The 23,358-nt window shown below is 44.1% G+C and overlaps 1 protein-coding gene across 1 annotated transcript in view; it reads right to left on the bottom strand.

Moving 5' to 3' along the window:
* The window catches only part of fbrsl1 (fibrosin-like 1), a 340,438-nt gene that overhangs the window by 5,381 nt on the left and 311,699 nt on the right, over window positions 1-23,358 (bottom strand). Inside the window, 10 exon segments of the mRNA XM_051950361.1 lie at window positions 125-208; window positions 968-1,100; window positions 1,868-1,939; window positions 2,242-2,271; window positions 2,522-2,593; window positions 4,168-4,263; window positions 4,463-4,513; window positions 8,029-8,279; window positions 10,168-10,427; window positions 11,224-11,644. Of these exon segments, the coding sequence (XP_051806321.1) occupies window positions 125-208; window positions 968-1,100; window positions 1,868-1,939; window positions 2,242-2,271; window positions 2,522-2,593; window positions 4,168-4,263; window positions 4,463-4,513; window positions 8,029-8,279; window positions 10,168-10,427; window positions 11,224-11,644 (1,470 nt within the window).

Here is a 23,358-nt window from a genome sequence, read left to right as displayed (position 1 = left end):
TGCACCCTGGTGACTTGTAATGTGTTTGAAACATGAGTGCAAAAGAGAGAGAGAGTGAGTGACAGATAAATGGGCAGAAAGAGGAGATAAATGTATAAAAAATGGTAAACTTGGGGTTACTTACACTTACCTGCCAAATGGCTAGGAGGCAGGAAGCCGCTGGGGTGGGGGGCGGGGCCATACGGGGAGGGCGCTGGGTGTCCGGAGCCTATCAGAGCAGAGATGATAAAATAGTGTTATTATTATCCAATCAGACCGCAATAAGCTCTCTAAGAAGCCATGCAAAGACAAAGCATTTCTCCATTAAAAACAACTTTAATTCTGCTCCCTGTAATCAGTCCGACTTTAAAAAAATGTAAATATTAACAAGTGTGTGCCTGCTAGAGCATCGAGAAGTGGTTGAATATGCATGCTGGCTGGATAAGACAAAGGATGGCTGACTAATGCCATTGATATTTTGCTTTTACTGCAACTGTTTGTGCACGAAGCTACAGCAGTTTAGGGAGGTCAGCTCTCGAATGTGCAACAAGCTCGGCTCTTTCACAAAACACCACAACCATCACCCATATTCCATGAATCGTTAATGAAAGAACCAATTACATGAGTGCCTCCGACACACCACTGCATAATTACCAGTCAAAGGCCGTTCTCCTCTCTGTTGCCCTCCAACGCAGGGCAAATCAGTCAATTACCTAACTGAGAGTCATGCATATTCATAGACATATCTGACTCGCTTTACTGGCAAAACATTTGCTACGAAAGCACTATAATTAAGTGAACATTACATGAGAGGGGAAAAAACCAGTGCCATTTCATTACAGTGTTTTTCTGACATGCGGTTATACATGCTGATTTGCATGAAGTTAAAAACGCCGTTGAAAGGCTTTGAGAATGGGATAGTTTGAGTGTTTTAAATGGCTTCACTTTGTGTGGAAGCTGCATACATTTGCTGGATACTGGAACTGACCTGTGGAGGAGAAGAGGGGTCGCGCCAGATCATGAGGGTAAGGGAACCCCGGGAAGACTCCTGGAGCCGGGGGTCGACTGAACAAGTCCAGCTTCCCATTCATGTCTAGTTTGTGAGGATCCACCTGCATTTGCTACAGTCGAGAGAGGCAGAGACAAAGAAAATTAGGTTGGTACACAACATTTCCAGCAGCAGAGTGAGGGGGATTTATCCTCAGCTACACTGGGTGAGAGATCAGAGGAGGACAGAGAATCAACAATGGCTCTGTGTCTCCAATTCTGCCCAGCTGTGTTATAACAAATATATGTAAGCTGATTAGGGATGCTAAATCCTTGGTAACGGAGGTTCAGGGCCCGAGAAGAACTGACAGCACAGGGCTAGTAGCATTAGCAGAGGATCTCCATGGCGAGGCCACGTCATCCTCTGTCAGTGAGAGGAGTATTTCCACACAAGCATTTTGAGTCTGTTTTCACATGTTGCATTTTGGTACATGCTATAAATGTAGTTTACGATCTATCTCTTCTCTTATAGAGATGGAGACAGTCATGCATATAATCGTTAGCTATGCCTACAAAGTACAACCTTCTTTATGTTTGAGAGTGCGTTACTTTAATAAATACTCTCTGAAAGATAGAAGACTTAACAAGAGGAGGTAACATTTTTGCTGGAGTTGGTTTCCTTAAGGGCCCTCTGTTGTCATTATCTGCTTTTTCCTACACACATGGTCCTATTGAATCTAGTAATGCGATTATTTTACAGGTAATGATCCAACTATGACATGATCGGTCCTACTGTGTATCCAGTAAGTGAGCTATTTGTGTCATTATTCCATAACCAACCATAATCTGATTTTACATGACAGCAAGATCCCTGCAAGACGTCATTATCCATCTCACGCACCTTCATTTTCTGCTGGTGGTGGTAGATCTGCCATGCGATCTGGACATGCACTGCGCACCACTTGCCAGGTTTCTAAAAATTTAGAGAGAAACTGAGGTTAGCCTGCTGGCTTTGATATGGGGAGCTAAAAATGGAATTTGGCATTGAGAGTTTTCTGGCCAAACTACAAAGTGGGAACTCGTCAGAATTTTCAACCAGGCAACGGATTAAGAAAATCTAACCCTGACTTTAACCCAATACAGACCTCAAAGCTAACTGTAAATGCAGCCAAAACCCTGCATTTGCTTGATGGTGAAGAATTTGCAGTTTTAGACTTTGTGGCCTGGCCAGAGAGATGAAGCATTTAACGACAAACGGATGAGGTGTGTACTTACCCTAACAGATGTCCTGAACGGATCTGTTATCTGTATGGACAAACAGATAATCATTATCACCAGAGACAGACATAAATAGTCAGAATGTAAAAATGTGTGTCCGTTTTGTTTCCAGGTGCTTTGGATACACGTGTCCATAGAGATTAATGAGCAGAAATCCCTTTTCTTGGAAACATATTAATGCAAAGACAAGCATTCACTTCTGTCTGACGCACATATGTACAGCATGTGTGTGGCTTTCACCGCAAAGTACAGAGCAGACAGGCAGCCTGATGCTTACCCGTGGATCCTTCTGTAGGAGTGTGTGAGGTACTGCTCCAGGACGTGCTGCTACGTCGATAGGATTAGATGCCTGACGGAGAGAGAGAGACAAAGAGAAAGACAAACATGGTGAGCAGACAAATCTACATCAGTTCAAACATGTATACAACATCTATGTAGACTAAGAAAGAAACTGACCCTGTTAGATTTTGTATGCAAAAAAATGCCCTCATAATAATTCTCAAATGGGGTCCTGAAGCATCCTCTAGAGCATCATTTGTAGAGGCTTTTTAATTGCATTTTTCTTTTTAATTTGTTTTTAAATATTGCCCTAGAATGAATAAGAATGAGTTTTCACTTCTGTCCTCGCATACAAACTACTGGTACAGGACTAAATCTTCTGCCTTGCGTCACTGTTCTAGATATACGTTTGTAGCATAGAAGCATGGAGAAAAAAGCAGTTCTAAAGCCACTAGAAGATCCTCCAGCTAGTGATGCCTGCATCAATCACTCTAATAACTAATCATCTACTGACACTATATAACTGGTGCAGATAAGACTGCAGTGATGCTGTAGGCACACAGCCATGCCAGAGTCTCACATCTCTGATCTTCTCATCTCTCTTTAAGTCTTTGGAGTACAAGCGTCTAGATCAGCCTTATTAGTCAATCCCACATCAGGGATTGGAAGATTCTGTAGGGTGACCTGGGTTGCCAGCCCCCACAAACAAACATACATCCCAATCCATCCACCCTCATCCCCAAGCTTATTTCCAAGAATACTTAGCAGGGGCTTTGGATGCATAAGAGTGTTCCTTGAACCATCTGGAGGGGCCTTTGACAAAAGGGCCCCTCCACGACAGAGCCTATTGGGAATAGGGCCAGGGGATTTAGGCCAGCTTTGATTGGTGGCTTACTCCAGGTCACAGCCCCTGAGCATCTGCCAGACAGACTCACACCCTCCCACCCCATCACATGCCCTGCATCTTCTCTCCTCCGCTCTCCTGAACGGACACACATCCCGCTCTTATCTCTAGCATGGCCTGTCATGACTTGGTTCAGCATGCAGCTCCGACTCTGGTTGAGGCCCAGTCTAGTCTGATAGGGTATTAAAATGGCTTTAATGAGATGTGCTGCTTTTCTGACCCAAGACAGACAGCACAAGGAGTTTCCTGTGGTAAATATCTGATGTACTGTGGCGGGTAACTGCAGTAATTAACCACCTTTTTATTTGTCATTTCTTCTAAAAATATAACCTTTAAGGATATTTCTTATTTCAATTTTGATGCTGAATGTTTACGTAAAAAAAAAATCCCAACCAAAAACCGCAGCATTGTGCTTCTCATCTAAGTTACTATTAGGTTTTTGTATTTTGTGTAGTTTGTTAAATATCCCCTTAACTATTTTCTATAGTCAGTGTCTTGGTTCTCTTTATGTATCATATACCATTAAGAATTTAGGTTGTTTTTACTCTGGCAAATGGTGACTCGTCTACTTTAAGAAGAAAATAGCAAATTTGCATCATAACTTCTGATTTGCTCTTTGTGCGTTACTTTCAACTTTTTGTTTCAACTGTGTACATGCTTTTGTGCTTTCTTTTATCACTTGCTTCCCTAAACTCTCTGCTTCTCTGTTTGCTGGTAGAGGATAGGGATGTGGGTCTGACCTTGGGCTGGAAAGCTCCTTGCAGCGAGCTGAAGGGTCCTGAGTGTGGGAGCAGCGGGGGCATGCCTGGCATGGTTGGGGGATAGGAGGGGAAGAACTGGGAAGAGAAGAGGAGGATGGGAGACACAAAAAGACACAGAACAAGATCATACAGAGATACGTACAGGACTCAAGCATATGCACACACAAAGCCACGGCCACAGTAAATGCTCTCACGGCAACATTCAAATATGTCAAATATTTGATTTGCCAAATGCAAATAACACATTTAAATTAGAAAGACAAACGCAACTCACGTTTGAATGTCTGATGAATGGATTGTCCAGTTTGGGGGTGTATTTGTCGAACTGGAAAAGACAAGAAAGCAATAAATTAGGAAACAAAAGCCCCCGAAATGATCTCCTTAACCAAAATCCTCCATGTAAAAGCTTTCTTTAATAATAACGTCTCATTATTTCTACATCACAAAAACAAAACACATGATGAACATCTGTAGCTGGTAATAAGCAGGGTTTGATCCAGAATAATAAGCCCCAGGGTAAAGCAGCTGGCTCGCACTGGTCATGGGTTTACTTAAACAGCATGGTCAGATAGGCAGTTAAATCGCTAACAATACGACCGCTTTAGCAGACTGCCAAGATGAAGACAGCCTGCATGATTTTCCAATTGAGCATACAGACATTGGGCGTGGAGGCCCGGCTTAGGAATCAGACCATTTTAAAACCAGACCAGTTGTTTCTATTCACTGGAAAATTTGCAGAAATGTGAATCTAATTGCTTTTGACTGCTAAGACATTTTTTTTCTTCTTAAAACAAGCCCCGATAGTACAGACAGGAAGGGAGACGTATAGCTTGTTTTCAGTGTTAGAAAACCAGACTCTAAAAGAGATTTAGTCAAAAAAGCAGGTCTGTGTGCTAAATCATGGAGTGAATTTATAAAGCCTGTTGACACTGAATTGAGCAGAAGGCATTTGCAACAGTTAGGACCTAATTTAGGGCTGATCCTAATGAAACTGACACCATCTTAACATGGCGAACAGACGAGAGGAAACCTTTTCCGTGGCAGAACGTATGTGCATCAGAATAATTTCAGCTGGAATTTGCCATATAAAAACTGTGCGGTTATGCTGAAAAATGTTTCCGATCATGCCCTGAACACATGTGAATCCAGTCAGTAAGCTGAGAAGGAGAGGAGGGAGAGAGAGAGAACAGAGAATGTTGCTCTGCGTATGAATGGGGACTTTGTGTGTCTGTTCGCAAGCCAATACTGCTTCTCTATTTTGAAAACGGCTAATTACAAGTGACAGTAACTTATTCCTGTTCCGTAAATACACAAACCATTCGCAGGTACTTTTTGCGAGTGTTTTCACAAAGGCCTCTCGGCAGGCGAAGATGTTTTGGGGTTTACTTAAAAACGGGAAAACGAATGAGTATGAATCAGATTTTCTGTGTGCGCGTGTGCTGCGACACGGGTGGTGGTTGAGAGCGGGTGGGCGGGTTGGGGGGGGGGGGGGGGGGGGGGCTGGCTAAGCTGCCGGTGGAGATGCAGTGGGGGTTAGGGTCAGGGGGCCCTCTGGTGAAGCAGGGACGTTCACATCTGCACACAAAATGGCAGGAGCGGCAGCGATGGTGTCGGCGGCCCTGTTTGTGGGCGATAATGGGCCCAAATCAAAGACAGACAGCCTATTGAGAGGAAACGCCGAGCCAGCTTCCGAGCTCATTAAACAGCTCCTCTGCATTTCTGAAGGCGCGGCCTGTTTAATGTCTGACACTGGGAAAGGGATTTTGGCCGCTTTATGGCCTCGTAAAAAAAAGAAAAAGAAAAAAAACACACAAACTCTTCCCTTTATAATTTATGGTGGCTGTCACAGTTTTATAGTAAACAGCTTTGGTTAATTAAAGCTTAATATTTCATCTTATAACAATTAAGGATGTTCCTTGTATAAAGACATGGCTGGGGCAAGGGGGCGGGCGTTCAGTGCTGCCATTTGGCAAGCCAGCTGCTTGAGGGCGTAAAACAATAAACAAATATAGAGGCTTCATAATTTCATTAATTACAGCCATTAGCCAAGGGCTGTTACATAGTTGAAATGACACAGGGCGTCCAGAGAGCAGGAGAAAATAAAAGTAGCAGAGAGAGAGAGAGAGAGAGAGAGAGAGAGAGAGAGGGACACGATGCACAACTGGGAAATACTTGGTCTGCCTTTTCACGACAGAACAGTAAAAACAACCACAACATCATCATTACTCCTGCTTCTCTAAGCAAGCACCAAAGAGAAGAAAAACAGCATTGTTACTGAGGGGAAGGAGGGAGGGAAAAAGGCATAAGATAAGTAACAAAGAAGAACAAAAAAAAAACAACGGCAGAGGACATTAATGTCAGTCTGAAATCCCACTGAAACAACACAACAAGAGACGGGTGTGTGGGTGTGTGTGTGTGTGTGTGTGTGTGTGTGTGTGTGTGTGTGTGTGTGTGTGTGTGTGTGTGTGTGCGCGCGCATCACGGGCTACAATAATGCCAGAATTAGTGAAATGGGGAAAATCGCCTCTTTCATCTTCAAAGAGAGGCCTGTGTTCTGTATATAATTCCTACCATGTCAGGAATGAACAGCCGACCAGATAAACCATCTAAACTCTCTCTATACTTATCTGAGACTATGCCATAAATACCAGAGCTTTGATTTCTACTGTACAGGATGGGGATAATCTTGGAGCGGGGCTTTAATGGGACCACAGGCTCTTAATCAGAGGTCATGACATGATGGATTAGATCTATTAGTCTAATGCCAAAAAGCTACAAATGGGGACCCGTCTGAATGGACTGTCAGAGATTGCTGTGCATTTGAAATGATGGATGAATAGTCATAACCTTTTTTCCTCTGTGCTAATCTGAGAGCTGTTGAACCCCCCACCAGCCCTTCCCTCCAGACTTGATGGCAGTCAAAGCACGGAAGCAATTAGAAACATTATCAAAACAGTTTTACAGTGATGTCATCCACCCCCTTTATCCGCAATGAAGTCATTTGATCGACTGCAAAGCTTTGAATTTGTCATTGGAAAGTATGGTCGTCTCTGGGCTGTGCACTCACACACACACAATCACACATACGTGGCAAAGAACTAGCACACAACGCACACAAATATATATAAGTCTGGAAGAATGCACCCACACGCACATCTGTTTGACGGCGCCTTTGTAGTTCTTTGTGAACAGGCAAATGAAAACATTTAAAACCATTTGAAACACATCCATATGCAAACAATTGAAAAGCCTGCCTTCAGGCAATTCCCCTTTTTGATCATCAGCAAACACTGAACAGCAAAATCCATGTGAAAGTTAAGATGTTTGTGAATAATTTAAATGAAATTTGGTAATCGGCCTGTTGGCACACGTGCCATGACTCAGAAAATGGCCTCTATGACAAGATCTCACACTGTGGATGTATGGTTGCATATAATTCCACTATGGCTGCTGCAGAGCACAATCAGATCTGACCAATCTGAGAAAAACTAGCATGTATCAGGACAAACTAGTAGACATGCTAGTGTGTGGGTCTGTGCAGCAGTAGGTGGCAGTCGGTGAGCTGAATAAGCCCAGCATTTGGCCTAATTAAAGTGAGCGGATGTCATGCTCCCAGCTTGTTGTCAGCAGGACAGTATGCAGAAATCAAAGAGCAAAAGTCAAACTGAATGTGTCATATTTTTCGAAGGTAGGGGTTCCTACAGCTACGGGACATGTTTGGTAAATTTGGGGGTAAAGAAAAAAAAAAGGGAGGAGCTGATTGAAGAGGAGATCGGGAGGGGTGACAGGTGAGTTGGTGGGAAGTTACGGGAGCTTGTATTTCTTTTTACTTATCCTCACATTTCTGGCTTGGGTACGCACCATGGGGGGTGCGGTGGGCGGGGTGAGGATGGCGGCCGGGGGCAGACTGGCGGGGAAGGGCGTGAAGGTGTGCTGGTGGGTGTGTTGGTGCTGGTGCATGTGCTGGTGTTGGTGAAACTCGGCCCTCAGGAGTGACACAGGGGCCAGCGGCGAAGCGGACGGCCCCCGGCCCCGCTCTGAACTCTGAACCAGGAAGCGGTTGTTCAGCTCCTGCCTCAGGAGGTCATGCTCTGCAAGAAAGGAGAGCGAGGAAAACCAAAACAAAAAAAACAAAAAAAAAAGGAAAGAAAGAAAAAAGGGGGATGGGGGAGGGAAGGGGAGGACACAAGAAAAAAAAAGGCACGGGCGCCCAGTCAGTTTTCACAACAAGGAAAAGAGAAGAAAGAAAATAGTCACCTGGCATTCTCTGTTTCTCCAGCTCATGCTGTGAGGGTTTTCTACGTGGGGACTCATTGGTGGTGGTAAGAGAGTTGCCTGTGACAATGTGCCAATCAGAATCCCCGAATGAGGCTGGCAATACATGATTGGTTGGTTGAATGATATCAACAGGCTGGTATCTAAAGACAAGAGAGAACCAAGAGTCATCCCAGCAGAAAACACACACACTCTTGCCCTCTATTAGAAAGTCAATGCACACCTGGCATATTTGTTACATATTTTGGAGACACCCATCATCGCTGGAGACATTTTTAATCTTATATTGCAGCACTGTTTTGATGAAATTGTTGAACGTAACATAAACTGTTGCAAATCACATATTGTCGGCAAGAGAATACATAACTCTGAGGGTGCAGCAGACTTGGGACTGTGTGCACCATTATTGCAAGTGCTGCTTTCAACGTGCTGAAGATGTCTCCAGCTGTGATGGCTGTCCAGTTATTACCTGACATTTTCCAGTGATGCATCAAAGCCCTCTTACAGTGACCTTGTGACCTTTGAAAAATTTCTACACTGCCTTAAATACAGGCCATCTTAGAAAGTGACTTATGGTGCTCTCTACCAGTCACCACCAAGCCCATTTATTTTCATTTAAGATTCCTTTCTACTGTGTAATGCCCAAGTGAGATTTTCTTTGCTATTTGAGCTATCTGTAGCTGCTGGACTAACTGGACTGCATTCCTCATATTTACAGCCTTAACATTCAAAAATATGCTGACTTCCAGGAAACAGCTGGATATGTCTTACTTTCTACAACTACCCACTGTGTTATCAGCATTAATATCTCGTGTGCTACATACAGTGCTTTAGAGATCACTACACACTAAGCAGAGACATAGTTAAAAACTGATTTGAAATAATGGGGTGTGCAAAGAATACTAGAAGCAATCTTTTCATCATCAGGCAAAGCCCTTATTAACCCAAATGTGCTTTTCTTTCACAATAAAGGACATCAGTGTGACCTTCTAAACTAATGCAATAGCCCTTTGGAATAAAATTAGTAAAGGAGAGACATACATGAATAGATTTAGCATGTTAAAAATGATCACATGCATCATTAGTGATATAAAAATATAAGCTTGGATTTAATGTTTTATGCAGTATCAAAGGATAAGTGAGTAAAAATGTAAATGAGCACTTACCAGATCAGCAAATCATACATGAACACTAGTTTCAACATCATATAGCATATTACATGACATCAACACTAGAAAAATCATCAACTAATCAGTCTAGACTGAAGACTAGTCGTGCAAAGTGCAGCATTTCATGCATATATAATGCTTTTTATAGAACGGCAATTATAACGTGACAACAGACGAGCTGTGCAGCCAAGTCTTGTAAAACAGAGCATAAAATACACTCTGGAATATAAAGTGGCAATTACAGTATGCAAACCTTTGCATAGCCTGTGTTCAGAGCGTATATGGTATACTATGAATATGCCGTTCAATGTGTAAATGTAAATCTTCAATGACGATAAAGAAATCTAAAATGATTCCTACTAAATACCACTAATGTTTGTGGTATTTTGGTTTTTGCCAAGATATGTTATAAAAGATAACTAATCAAATCAAAAAGGAGCAGCACTGAAAGCCAGTGTCATTACTTCTATAGCTCCCATGTATCTTTGTGTCTGCACTGAAGCTGCCATCTAGCATTTGAGGTGCGCGGCTTTACCTGGATAGGGGGTGCCGGCGGGGTGCCCAGGCACCACTAAACTGTTGGTCGGTAAGGTCGGTGGTGGCGGCAGTGTGGCTGGGGTTGCAAACATGGCCGAATGGCGATGGGCCGGGCTCCGTAGGGAGGAATAGTGCGAGGTAGAGAGATTGGCTATGGACAGAGGCAAAGCAGGGGCTGAAGAGGGGAGCCCACTGATGTGGTGGTGGGGGGACGGGGGTAGGTGTTGCTTGGGAAGACCCACTGGACTGCTGCTGTGGCTGAAGATGAAATGAAATACAAGGAAAAACATATTTCATGAAAACAATGATCATTTACATTTATCAATGCATTCTGCAAATACATGCATAGACTGTGTTTTAAAGCATTCACGCAGAATGTCTGCTTCTTTGTTGGTAGCTGAGTGTTACTTCAGCTATACTGATGAAGTTTGACACTTTGCTTTGACAACATAAGAATGATTTTCTAATAACGCCTTTTATATTGAACTAAAAAAAATAGGTGAGGGTATAATCTGAAAAGATGAGGTGAAATGGGAAATAGTCGCCTGTGCTGTTTGTGCTGCAGAGCTGCTCGATGAAAAACAGTAAATCTGACAGCTGGTTATTGCAAGTTTGTGAGGTGGAAAATCAATATCCACATGAAAACAGTCAATATTGTGTAGAATACAGAATTGTACATTGAACTACATTATATTAATTTAGAAAACTCTTGCAGGTTGCTCTCACTAGACTGGCAGGAACACATTAAAGGAAAGTGGTGATTTCTGCAATACGACACCTTGATCAGGTACAAAAGGTGAAACAGTGGAAGTGAAGACAGCTCTCTGGATGCCGAATTTCTGTTCCCTTATTGTTACGTCAGCGGCACAGAGATCTCTAGTGGACCTACACACATATCTCAGCTGCTCAGCTGAGGATAAAATGCTGCTGAATATGCTACTAACACAGCTCCAGTGTGTGTTATTGTTGGCAGGTTTTCACTCCAAATGCTTATTGGCTGGCCTGTTTTATACGTAGCTGCCCAGTAACCAAATATGCTGGTGTCACAAATTACCTGATGTCGTGGAGGCTGTTGTACTGCAGCGGGTGATGCACCTGGTGGGAGATTACTGGCCGCGCATGGTGCTGCGGAGGCGGAAGAATACGGGGCTCCTGGTGCACGTGTGGATGAGGAGGGTGGGGCTGGGGGTGGGGTGGCAGCCTCAGCAGGGGAGGGGTAGGGACAGGGGGTGGAGGCTGCTGCTCCTTCTTGACACTGAGAGGAGTCGGGGTGGGAAGGCGCGACCTAGGAGGCTCTGGGGGTGCCGCCGCCGCTGCGGGGGCAGGGGAGCCCGTGGGTGCCGAAGCCGGGGTGGGGCTGGGCACGGGAGGCGCAAAGGGCACCTCACTGTTGCTCTGCTCCTGGCTGCGCTGGAGCCCTGAGACTTTGGCTGAGCTACAAGTCTTGGACTCGGGACTCTCATTCGTTGGCACACCTGAGAAAGGAAAAAAAAAAACAGCAAAATGTAAGAATAAATGTCCAACCTGAAATCCATCTGCGTAAATGAACCTTCCTAAGTGTTAAAGCAACATCCTGTTTTGGCTACAAAAGCACCAGAAGGATAGCTGTTAGCTACTGAGTGTATTCAGTGTTCAGGTTCAATGATTTTCAATGATAAAGCAAAAAATAGCTCCCTTTCCTCCTTTACAATGTTGTCCTAGTGTTTTCTACCCAAGGTTCCTCTTGTTTCCCTCTCCCTAGGTTCCATTAAGTGTTTAATCAGGTCATTTTCATGCTTGACTATAATCAGATGATCCAATTTCTTCCCGCGATCCAGTCAGTATGAATAAATCACAGCTAATTAAAGTTAAATGTCGGCCCCCATTCAGGGCTTTGCTGAGCACACAATCTGGCATGAAATAATTATGTTTCAATTGTGCTGTGAAGAGAGATCGTGGCCCCTTATCTTGGCCTCTCTGCCACTGCGTCTCTCCATCCTCCCTTCCTGGTCTTTCAGGGGATATGGGAAACCACAGCAAAGCACTCTGAACTCGGCCACTTTGTCTTTACCATTCATCAAGGGTCCTTTCAACACACAAGACGCTTTTATAATCAGCATTCCACTGAACAACGACTTTTCATACTTAGGCTGTTGCAGTTTAATGACTGTAATTACATGCTGTTGTAGCAGAGAAATAAAAGCGGCAGAAAACGCAGCATCTCGACACCTTTTCACGTACCAAGAATCTCGAAGCACTTATGCATCTTAATGAAAAAGACAAGACGCCTGGCAATCTTCTACTTCGCTCAGAGTAAAATCAAAAGCAAAACGGACCTAAAAGAAATTGAGTTTGAGGAGATGGTGGTGCAGCAACTGCACTAGTAAAATTACTATTATGGCTTCTGTGCTAATCAAACGGCTACTGGTGGAATTCATTTTTAAGCGCATGCACTGAAAAATTACAGATAGAAGGTATTCACACATGCATAGAGGCAGAGGAAGAGAGCCCGGTGGTCATGACGCTCTCTTAGCGGCTCTAATCTACAGCTGAGATGCAGCAGTACATCAGTCAAAAGGCTTACGAGCGGCTCAATTAAAAAAGCTCCACGGGCACTCTCGACGGTAACAAAAAAATGAGAAGAGCTGGGAGCTGCTGTCAAGCCAGTGAGAACTCAACATGCAGCCCACTAATGGAATATCCAGTCCCTATTAACAGCCTGCTTAATCTTTCAAGGATCCTAACACCCATAAAAAAGGCCAATAAAAAGGCAGGGCAGAGCTTTTATTTTTTTATTTGCTCAGCTCCCCCTCCCTCGCTCCTTGCATTTATGGGAGAACTGGGGCTGGCTAAGGTGTCACGATTTTCAAATGAATTCCGGGGTCCAGGCGTATATAGACCTCCAGATTTATAGGGGTCTGCGACTTGGATTAAACTGTCAGGCTCTCGTCCCTGCAAGCGAAAGAGAAAGAGAAAGACTCGAGGCAGAGACAGAGAGACAGGCACCGACAGACAAACAGAGGCGAAGAAGCAAATATCCACAGTCGAAATGTCGCCGTTGGGTGATGTTGCCATGGCAACCGGTTCTCCCAGACACAATGCGAGGCGAGCGATACTGAAGGAAGTCTCACTACGACCACTAGGAAATAGAGGGGGGCTTTTCATACTAATGCTGGTAAGCCAGGGCCACAGCGAGCGACGGGTTATCTTAATGATGATTCTAATGGGCTCTAATGGAGGCAGGGAGGTATCAGCTCAAACCAACCCATCCCTCATTAAAATCACTGCGAATGCTACACACACACATACACACGAGTGAACACAACAGAAGATGGACACACACACAAAAAGTTTTCACACACAACAGAAGCCCCAGCATCTTCATTTTAGTGAAGGGCAGCACAAAGTGAGAAAACTCAGGCCACATTTGTGAGAGAATGCAGAAGGATACATCATTTCAATAGCTCCTTTGCTTCAAATCAGATGGCAACATGCTTAAGCGTGTTTGTGGTACATGTGGTACTAAGAATAAATGCAGAGTTACTGTGTGACAGCTCTTTAAACTGCAGGTGTTCCAGCATCTATAGCTCTCCAGAGAAGTGAACAATTCATATTAAAGCTCTCATTCTGAACACCTTCATCTCATAGATGCTGTTCCAACAGCAGCCATTTTGAGTGTAAAGTAGCATGCAGTGACAATACAACAGGAATGCCTCTCTGACACATGTCACCTAAGGGCTATATGTATCAAAATCATTGTGGTTTTTCAACAAATACCATCTCCTCACCGCAAAGCCACAGAACTGTCAACGGGAGTTTCAAACATTTCAGCAAACTGCCAAATTCTGCATTGTTTAGTTCTTCTTTTCCTCAGGACATAGAATACACTTTCCCTGCAGTCACATGCTGAGGGAAACAGTAGGCAAGCCACAGGCAGTCATGTGAAACAAATGCCATACGAGTGTCTGTACAAAAAAAAGGAAAAAAAAAAGTGCTGTCCTGAAGCCCTGCCCTGCAAACCTGAGCAGATGGTGTGACTGAGTCAGGGAGGTTGGAGGGCAGCCCAGTGGTGGGGGGTGGCACCCCTCTCCTGTTAGCTGGGTTAGTGCGCTGGGGGGACAGGGACATTCCCTAGGGGGGTGTTGGCAGGTCTGCTCACCAGATGACATCTCATCCCAGTATTGATCTTTTTATAGTTGTTCCTGTGGCCCTGCTTACTCAGGGGAACTGGGCGTCATCTTGTGTGCACGTGCCTCGCTTTGCTGTGATACAGGTTCAGGAGTTGGAGGGGCAGGGAGAGAGAGAGAGAGAGAGAGGAGAGAGAGAGAGAGAGAGAGAGAGAGAGAGAGAGAGAGAGAGAGAGAGAGAGAGAGAGAGAGAGAGAGAGAGAGAGAGAGAGAGAGAGAGAGAGAGAGAGAGAGAGAGAGAGAGAGAGAGAGAGAGAGAGAGAGAGAGAGAGACACAGGGACTAAGCTAGCAGACGGACAACAAGCCGCTTGGATTTGCTGGTGATGACTGATGTGTCCAGCGGGGAATCCAGGGTGAACACGGTGTCGCTACACAGCTGTTCCTGCCGTCGATATCCTTCACATGTGACCCTGTTTGTCCCTGTGGAACATCTGGAGAGCTGGCACTGCTCAGGTCCTATGTGGCCTTTACGCAGCCAGATGGCCCAGCTTGGAATGGCTTGGATCAGTCTGGAATTGCTTAGCCCTGTGCTGGACTAGGATGAAGTTGGTTGTCACCATCCAAGGAAAGCAAAGCTCCTCCGTGTGACGAGGATATCCCTCTAAAGCAGGGTGTGTTGACACATGCCGTGCAGAAAACACAATGGGAAACCCTGAAGAAAAACAATGCACACACTCGCTCTCTAATGCTTTGCGTTGCAAAACAAGCCTTTCAAAATCATTGACTTTGAAGCTTTTATTGAACCATTTTAAACACACACCTGGCTACCTGCAAAAAGACCCGACGACCGTGTGAATGAGACGAGGGCTCTAGAGAATATTCTCATTTGGCCTCCAACTAAAACCCTCAACAAACTAATGCTGTGAATGCAAATAGGTGTGCTACATAAATTACCTGCTCACTGCTGACACCGATGCCACTGTATACAACAGCCAGGGAAACAGAACCTGTATGCAAAAAGCTTTTTCAGATTAGATATGAGAATATGCAAATTCTCCCTCTGACAAGGAGATGTCTGGGGCTACAAGAAGCTTAAGGCCACTGGGTGGTCTCATTTACTAGGCAAACACTGCGGTTCACTCCCTTCACGGCTTTGCCAAAGCATAAACAGTCAGGGCACTGATAAAATAAGGACATGAACAGACAGATATTTAAATAAAGCAGCATATCTGCTGAAAGACGTTAGAGGATGCAGAAGGTATGTGAGAATGCATGCTGCCTTGATCCGTCTCCTGCTGGCTCTGGATGACAGAATATTCTGCTGCTCTTGACGGTTGAGCTCACAATGATTTGGTTTTTGTACCTCTCTAGACAAGCAATCTGCACAGAGCCAAGGCTTAGCTCACGAGTGAGTGACTGTGGAAGATGGCTATAACAGATACTGGCAGAAGGCAGGAAACCGCAGTCGTGCCAATCAACACTTCATTGCCGTGAGGTACTCAGTCATAAAAAAAAGGCGGGGTGATTTCAACAAAATGATTTTGTATGAGAGGAACAGAAGGACTGCACAGTGTTGAATCACTGTGCTAATAATAAAATCATAGGAGAAATTTGCAACGGCTTGCTTTCCCTCACACTATTTAATCTGCCTCAAGCATCTCCAAGCTGGTAACGAGGGGAGCCAAGGCGACGTTTTTGCAAATCACTCAGAGATGTTAATGGGGGAGTGGACGAGGAGAAAGCTGGCCAAGACAGCTAAAGAGTGGGGACAGCTGGCACGTTTCAATTATTTCTCTCTGTCTCTTTGCTGCAGCTGACAAAGGAGTGGATGGCACCAGAACGGGAACGGGTGTTAAGCTGTAACACGTTTACAGTCAAAGTCCAGGCATAAATCGAGAACCTAATGTTCATTTCAGAGAGCTGGCAGCTCAAGCTGAGGGATGAATCCATTTTTCCTGTGCATATCAGATCCCAATTCAAACTCCAGCCATATGGTGCAGGACCGCATATGCCAGTCACCTCTCATGGCACATATGCCATTATTGTGGATGGGAGGCAAATGGCTGGGAGCACATATTTAAATTGGAAAGAAAAGTGAGAGAGAAGGAACAACAGAGGCCTAGATGTTGACTGTCCAAATCCTTTTATGTCATACATGGTCCAGTGGTGCTTCAAAAGCAACACTAAGCCGTCATTAACCCCTGGCTATAATGTGCTGCAGACAAGCAAGACGCCTTCCCGCTCACACTTCCTCCAGTTCCTTGAGTGTGCATCATGCCCATCCCCCTGCTGAGCTGTTTCCAGCAGAGCTCCTGTGCTCTGGGACAGCCATCAGTCTCAGCTTCTTATGAACACAGCTGGGTCGTCTAAGGTCAGTGCCACTGGGTTCTCCTAAATAAAAGGGTGGACATCTTGGAACTTTCAACAGAAAAGCTCAAGTCTAATGGCTCCTCTGACACGGCCCACCCTGCCAGCCTGGAATTTGACCCCTTTCACTGTCACTGACCCATCACCAACCCCGGTGACCCTTCTTACCCCGAGGCCACTGTGGACAGACAGTCAACATGCAGGGTAAAGGGAGGAGGGATGTGAACTTTAAGGCTGGATTTTGCATTGAAAAGCAGGGGAGCCTTCAGGAGTTATTTGTGCAATGCTGCAAGCACTAGCCTTATCATTTCATTAATTAGCACGACACGCCTGCCTGATGGACTTGAACGCCGCAGCGGCAGCTGTCTCAATTGATTATAGCGGTGGACGTGGTGCTGCAATTATCGAGGTGACTGGAGACAACGCCTGCCACTTCTAATAAAGGACTTAACTCCTGCTTCCCACATCACAGCGCGGCGGTGGGAGGACAGTGGCAGCCTCCCTGTGTCTCCCATACCTTTAAGACCTTTTCAGAATCTCTCCACAGGCTGCCGTGGAGCTCAGTGTGGGCTGTAGTTCTTGAGCAGCGTGTCAGCTTTACTTAAGCTCGCATAACGCCTGAACAGTATCACTTTGGTGCCCCACAGGAAAGCATCCTCTATTAGCCCACCAGCTGGCTCACAATCCACAGAGAATGGAAGGGAAGGAGGTAGGAATGAAAGAGAGAAGGAGAAAGAATGTGAGAGAAACAAAGACGGGGAGCTTTTGCCAGGAAGCGTCAAGTCCAAGCAGAAATGCAGGGAGTGAGTGCTCAGCAATGTAAACAGAGGCGCTGCTTCCCAGCCTCATTTCATGTATGAACATGCATGAAGCCCACATGCCTCTAAGTGGATATAATATTATCTTTCAGTGCCGTACTGATTACTTCTCAATGGGATGGAAATGGCTGGGTGAAAATCCTTCAACAAATCTTAAGTGGCATGACAGTAGGCTGAAAGCGCCTGCATGTTTTTCTTCTCCTCCTCCTCCATCTCCATTTTCACTCCCCACTCTGAAAGCAAAGCAACAATTGGAGGCTGACAGCTCCAAACCGTTCACCATACCTCATTCACTGTTTTGACATAGGCAGCCGCTGCAGTTTAGTGCAATGAAAGGGGCAGGCCAAACATCTTTGCCGACATATCACATTTCCTCAAGTGTTTTTCAGATACAGGGGTTTGTCGGTGTGAGTATCAAAAGCTGTGGTTTAGACTGAGATGTTGCCCGAGCTGCTCACCTGCTTCATGCAAATGCAGCAGCCATTTTCATAATGCCAAATAACACCCTCCGACGGCCAAGAATGCTGAGGCAGCTAGCTTTGTCAAGTGGTGGTGTTCTATGGATGGCTAAAAACAAATACCTCCTCATGTACAACTGCCAGAGAGCTACATCATCAATCAGCCACCACATTTCTTTGTCCTGTCGTGTTTACATGTTGAAGTGTCCTGTTATTACAGGCCAGAGCTTCTCGTCGTCACCACGATGATCAAAGCCCAGGGCTGCTGCTCCAATCATTCAGGAGCCCATCAGTGTGACAACTCTTACTTTGTACATTACAGCATGCCTCAGGAATCTCACACTGAAGCAATCAAAGGTTGATTGGAAAAAACTGACACTGTGATATTTTGTTTTTCTACAGAAGAACATTTACCAGACTACCTGATATTTTTCTATTTGGGAAGATTTAATTATTCTCGAATAATTAAAATAATAATTGAAATTTAAAAAAAGATCTAATAAAAGCTGAAAATAGCTCTTTGGAACCTTTTTTTTAAAAATTTGGTTTAACCCTGGCAGAGGCATTTTAGTTGGCATTCATCATACAGAGCTTTACAGTGCTGATTTAAATCGTCAAACTAAAAAGCTGTGTTACATCGTGAGGTGGCAGCAATGGGAAGATGTTGACAGAGTGTCTGTTTTTGGTCAACACTGTCTTTTCTGTGGCTAAATTATTTACATTCAACTAATGATACATTTCTGCAGTCTCCTGTTCAAACCTCATTTCGCTGTATAATACCGAACACTATGTCTTGTAAATAAAGTTAGAAACAACTCCGTGTATCTACGAACCCATAAATTGAAGTAAATTGTGTTTTATCAGACAGACTTCTCTTGTAGATTAGTTGTGTACAATGAGAACTGTGCAAGTTTTCTTTTAGTATCAAGCAGTAAAAAAAGTCACAGCATTTGTTTGGCTTGAGTTACTTCTGCCGTTCTTCTTGTAGCGTGATTATTGTACATTGTAGCCCAACTACCAATCCATTGAAAATCCAAGCATCACCAAACATTTGAAAGTATTGTATCATCTTCAAAATCTCAAAACAAGTTTAATGCAGGTGATTCAGTCGAACAAAGACGGACATTTTTCTAATGCACCGTTGAGAGCATTGACTACTGCAGCCTTAAATACCAAGCATTTTCTATTATTGAGTAATCTGTTGATACATTTTTTTTCATTAGCTGTGCTTTAAATGTTGCATCTTTCTCTGAATCACACTTCAAAACTCAAAGATACTCAATTAACCATGATGTAAAGCAACACATATTCACATCCTGAGCTATAATTTACCAGCAGTTTGGCAATTTGGCCTTCAATGGCAAATAGTCTGCACTTTTAAAGCGCTTTTCTACCTCAGTGGTACTCAAAGTGCTTCACAGTATTTTATATTTGCACACTTACACACTAATGGTGGCAGAGCTGCGATGCATTTTAAGGTTCAGTGTCTTGCCCAAGGACACCATGGCATGTGGAGGAACCGAGGATTGAACCTCCAACCTTATGAGTGTACAACCTGCTGTACCACCTGAGCCACAGCCGCCCCAGTCACCTTAATATTGACCTCTTAAAATCTATTTAATTTGCCACTGACCATTTCATACACTCAGCAATAGAATATCTGTAAATGAACTTGATATATGTCAAATTTCCTTCACAGGACGCGTGCACGCAATGGGGACTTAAGATCTTAGTTGAGTATTTATCTAAAGATAGCACCCCAGTGTGCATCAAAGTGCGTGGGGTAAAGTTTCACATATCTGCAGGCCTCTAGGGAAACACAATGTCCACTATAGACCCACTGATGTAATCAATGCCACGTCTATAGGAGGATCCTGCCGCAGAGCTGCTCCTGGGGTGCTGCTGGGTAATTAGGCTTACAGATGGAAACCCAGCAGCTGTTGAAGACTAGACTAGAGCTGCCATTTCCCCCTGCTAATGGCTACATGCCAAAAGAGCTGTGTTGTTAAGAGTTACAAGTCTTCTTTTTCTGCAGCAGTCAGAGCTTATGATATCCAAAAGTGAAGACTTTGAAAAAGTGTTTTCTGTAGTTTGAGTCTTCTATGTTTTGGTGGGGAAGTGAGGGTCGATAAATTACATGTCAAGACTGATGACACACTTAGCGGGCCGAGGTAGAGATGTTTGAAATAGCTCTCATACTGAGCTTAGTTAGACAAACACACACAAAAGCCTTCTCGAAAGCCCTCCCTTCCCCGCCGTATCCCCAACCACCATGTTCTTCAACACCGCAGGAAGAGTGACAATTGGAGGGTGTATCAGGTTCGCAAACACTCGCCGTCCTTCCTTGCACCTCATTCATCATTCTTGATTGGAGGGAGAGAGCATGACAGAGGAAGAGGATAAAGTGACCCAGACTGGGGGAGAAAGAGGGAGTGAGAGGGGTTAGTTAATAAGGCAGAGGAGAGGGAAGAGGGAGCAGAGGGGACAGAGTTGTGTCAAGTAAACTAATGGAGACAAGGCCTGGATCCTGACCTGTGGGACTGCTGCTAACCCAAACCCACCACTGACCGTCTGCTCCCATCTCCGCTGAGCCCGGGCCACACATACAAGCAGGCAGCAACACACACGCAGAGGCAGGAGGATCTGAGTTTGGCCTGCCTGATCCGCAGTGGACAAGGAACATTAACAACAGCCTGCACGTTTTCAGGGCTGCTATGAGCTGCCGCATTTCAGTCTGGTGTTCCAAGTGCGGCAAGTGAAGAATTGATTTGTTTGGAGTGTGAAGGCAGCGTGTCAGTTTGGGGAAATGTGTGAATGTGAGTATGTCTGCGAGGGGGGGGTGCACGGTGAAACAACAGCGAAATTGGACTCTGAAACGAGCCAAATCGCTTGCGAGATGAAACAGACTACACCAGGAAAAAAAAAGGAAAAAGAAAAGAAACAAAAAAACAAAACAACACAAGGCCCCAGAAAAGTGTTGAGCAAGGCAGGCTGGCACAATAGCAAAAAAAACAACAACACAGAAACAAAACAAAACTAACACACTTTCTTTTCTGCTCGACATATTTCAGACTGCATATGACAAAAACAACACTGAAGGAGTTAGAGGAATCAAAATCAAACCGCCAAGCGTGTCTGACTGTTTCATGAAACCATGTCGAAACAGAGACTCCACACCACATCAAACCCTGTAAATTCTCCTGAAAGCCTCCTCTCTCTCCCTTTAGCAGCCAGCGCTTTGATTATTGTGCGCAGCTAAAAGGTAAGTGCTGGGAGTGTCACACTTGAGAGTGTGTTTTAAGCACCATAAAGTATCAAGACCCAGATGGCTCATCCTCCCTGAAAAACATGTCCACTCTACCTCGGCTCCAGTGGCACCTGCTACCAGGATTAGGTCAGTACACGCCAACGCGGCACACTAATACAGTGTGCCACAGCTGATAAGAAGCCCCGGGCACTTCAGCGCCTACCCTGCATGCAACAGTTGATGAGTCGATACCTGTATCATTAGTGATAGTGATCGCTATATATTGATCTTTTCCAAAAACACAGGCAGCAGACATGATTCTGATGCAGTTTGTCACAGTTAGGCTTTAACAGATGTGTCCTTTTGAATGCGAATATCAGCGATTGCAATGTTTGGCAAATATTCAAGATAAATGGCTTTTCACTATGATACAAATGTATTTAAATATTCCGTTCCTGTGTCAATATTGCTGGAGTATTTAAAGATTTTACAGATGAAAGAAAGTAAGACTAAATTAAGAGCTACTGTAAGTGCTAATAATAATAATATTGAATATTAAAGTGCTTGATTGATTGAATATTTATTTTGAATTTGTAAGGACAAGTACCAAATAAACAAGGAATTAACATTATATATATATATATATATATATATATATATATATACACACACATTTCTATATAGTCCACAATTCTGGACTAGGTCTACATATCTGAAAAGGAGCAAGAAGACGTAAACATTTATTTAATCCCACCTCTTTTCCATAAATTATTAATTGATAATTTCCAGTTTTCAAAATATTTATATAATATGCAGTTTGAATTTATAAATCTAAGACATACTAAAATAATACATTTTATGTGTATAACACTTTTCAAAACTCTCAAGGACATTTTACATAAAAATCATCAAACATTAAAAATAGAGAAAACAAGTCATAAAATACATCATAAAAGTAAGTTTGTATTATGTATTAAAAGCCGTTCAAATATACAATTATGATACTATCTATCTATCTATCAACATATGTGTGTGTGTGTGTGTGTGTGTGTGTGTGTGTGTGTGTGTGTGAGAGTGTGTGTGTGTGTGTGTGTGTGTGTGTGTGTGTGTGTGTGTGTGAGAGAGTGTGTGTGTGTGTGAGAGTGTGTGTGTGTCATGTTATTACCACAATACTGCAACATATCCAGTTTTATATAGGAGTGGATAAATTTAAGAGTACTTTTTAAATATAAATTTTTTGAGTATTTCACTCATATCTGAACCAAAATGCAAAGGTCAGGAACACCATGTGTCAGTCTAACCCCAGTCAGTGCTGCTGTTAGTACTCCGTACACATGTCTCCATGGCTCGTGTGACATTGGAACAATCCCTCTTGCTCCTTCCCAAAACAAACAGCAGTGAAATCCCAGGCCTGCTGCTCACCCCCTCAACACAGCAGCACTAACCCAACAGCCAGGGAGGTTGGAGCCCATGCTCTGCTGAATGGGGTATTGCAGTCAGTCAGAGGCCATGAGGGGCCCCACCAATAGGGCCCAGTGCAGGGAATTCACCGGTAGCCAAAAACAACAGCCAAACAGATGACCGCTTGAATATTGGAGGAGACCACACTGTGCATGTTCCTTTTTTTCCCCAAACCATCCGTAAAAATGCCGTCCCCCTCATCTGCCTCCGTGAATTACAGTGTGTCTGTTAACAAACAGGGTGCTCATGTCCAGTAAAATACACGAGTGAACACAAGCGCTTTCTCAGCAGTATGTGTCAAGTTCCATCTTTCACCGTGTGCTGGGGTCAAGGCTAATAGCCAGACTCTATCTCCAGACTTAGCCGTACTGTTGCAGTCCAAGCCTGCTGTACTGCTTGTAGACAGAGCGGCTCTGCTAAGCCACTGACAGAAACACGGATGCTAATATGCGGCCACTAGAATGGTAAAGGGCTCAGAAAAACTGAACAAACACTCGGGGAGGACCACCCATCTGGAAATACTTGGAAAATACTTTATACGGCTTGCTAATACTTCTGTTTGATTTGGGATCTGGTTTCCTGGGTTCATCTCCTTTCTCCCCTCAATACTCTGGCACATTCTTCTGATACTTGGATGTCCTTGTCTGTCATGGAATCTGAAGCATTTTACATCCGTTCTGTTCCTGGCGTTGCTTTTTCCATCTTTACAAGCCCGTGTGAACTGCTTCCCA

This window comes from Acanthochromis polyacanthus, chromosome 7 (genome assembly GCF_021347895.1).
Source record: "Acanthochromis polyacanthus isolate Apoly-LR-REF ecotype Palm Island chromosome 7, KAUST_Apoly_ChrSc, whole genome shotgun sequence".
Taxonomy (NCBI): domain Eukaryota; kingdom Metazoa; phylum Chordata; class Actinopteri; family Pomacentridae; genus Acanthochromis; species Acanthochromis polyacanthus.
This window is presented reverse-complemented; position numbering and strand designations above follow the sequence as displayed.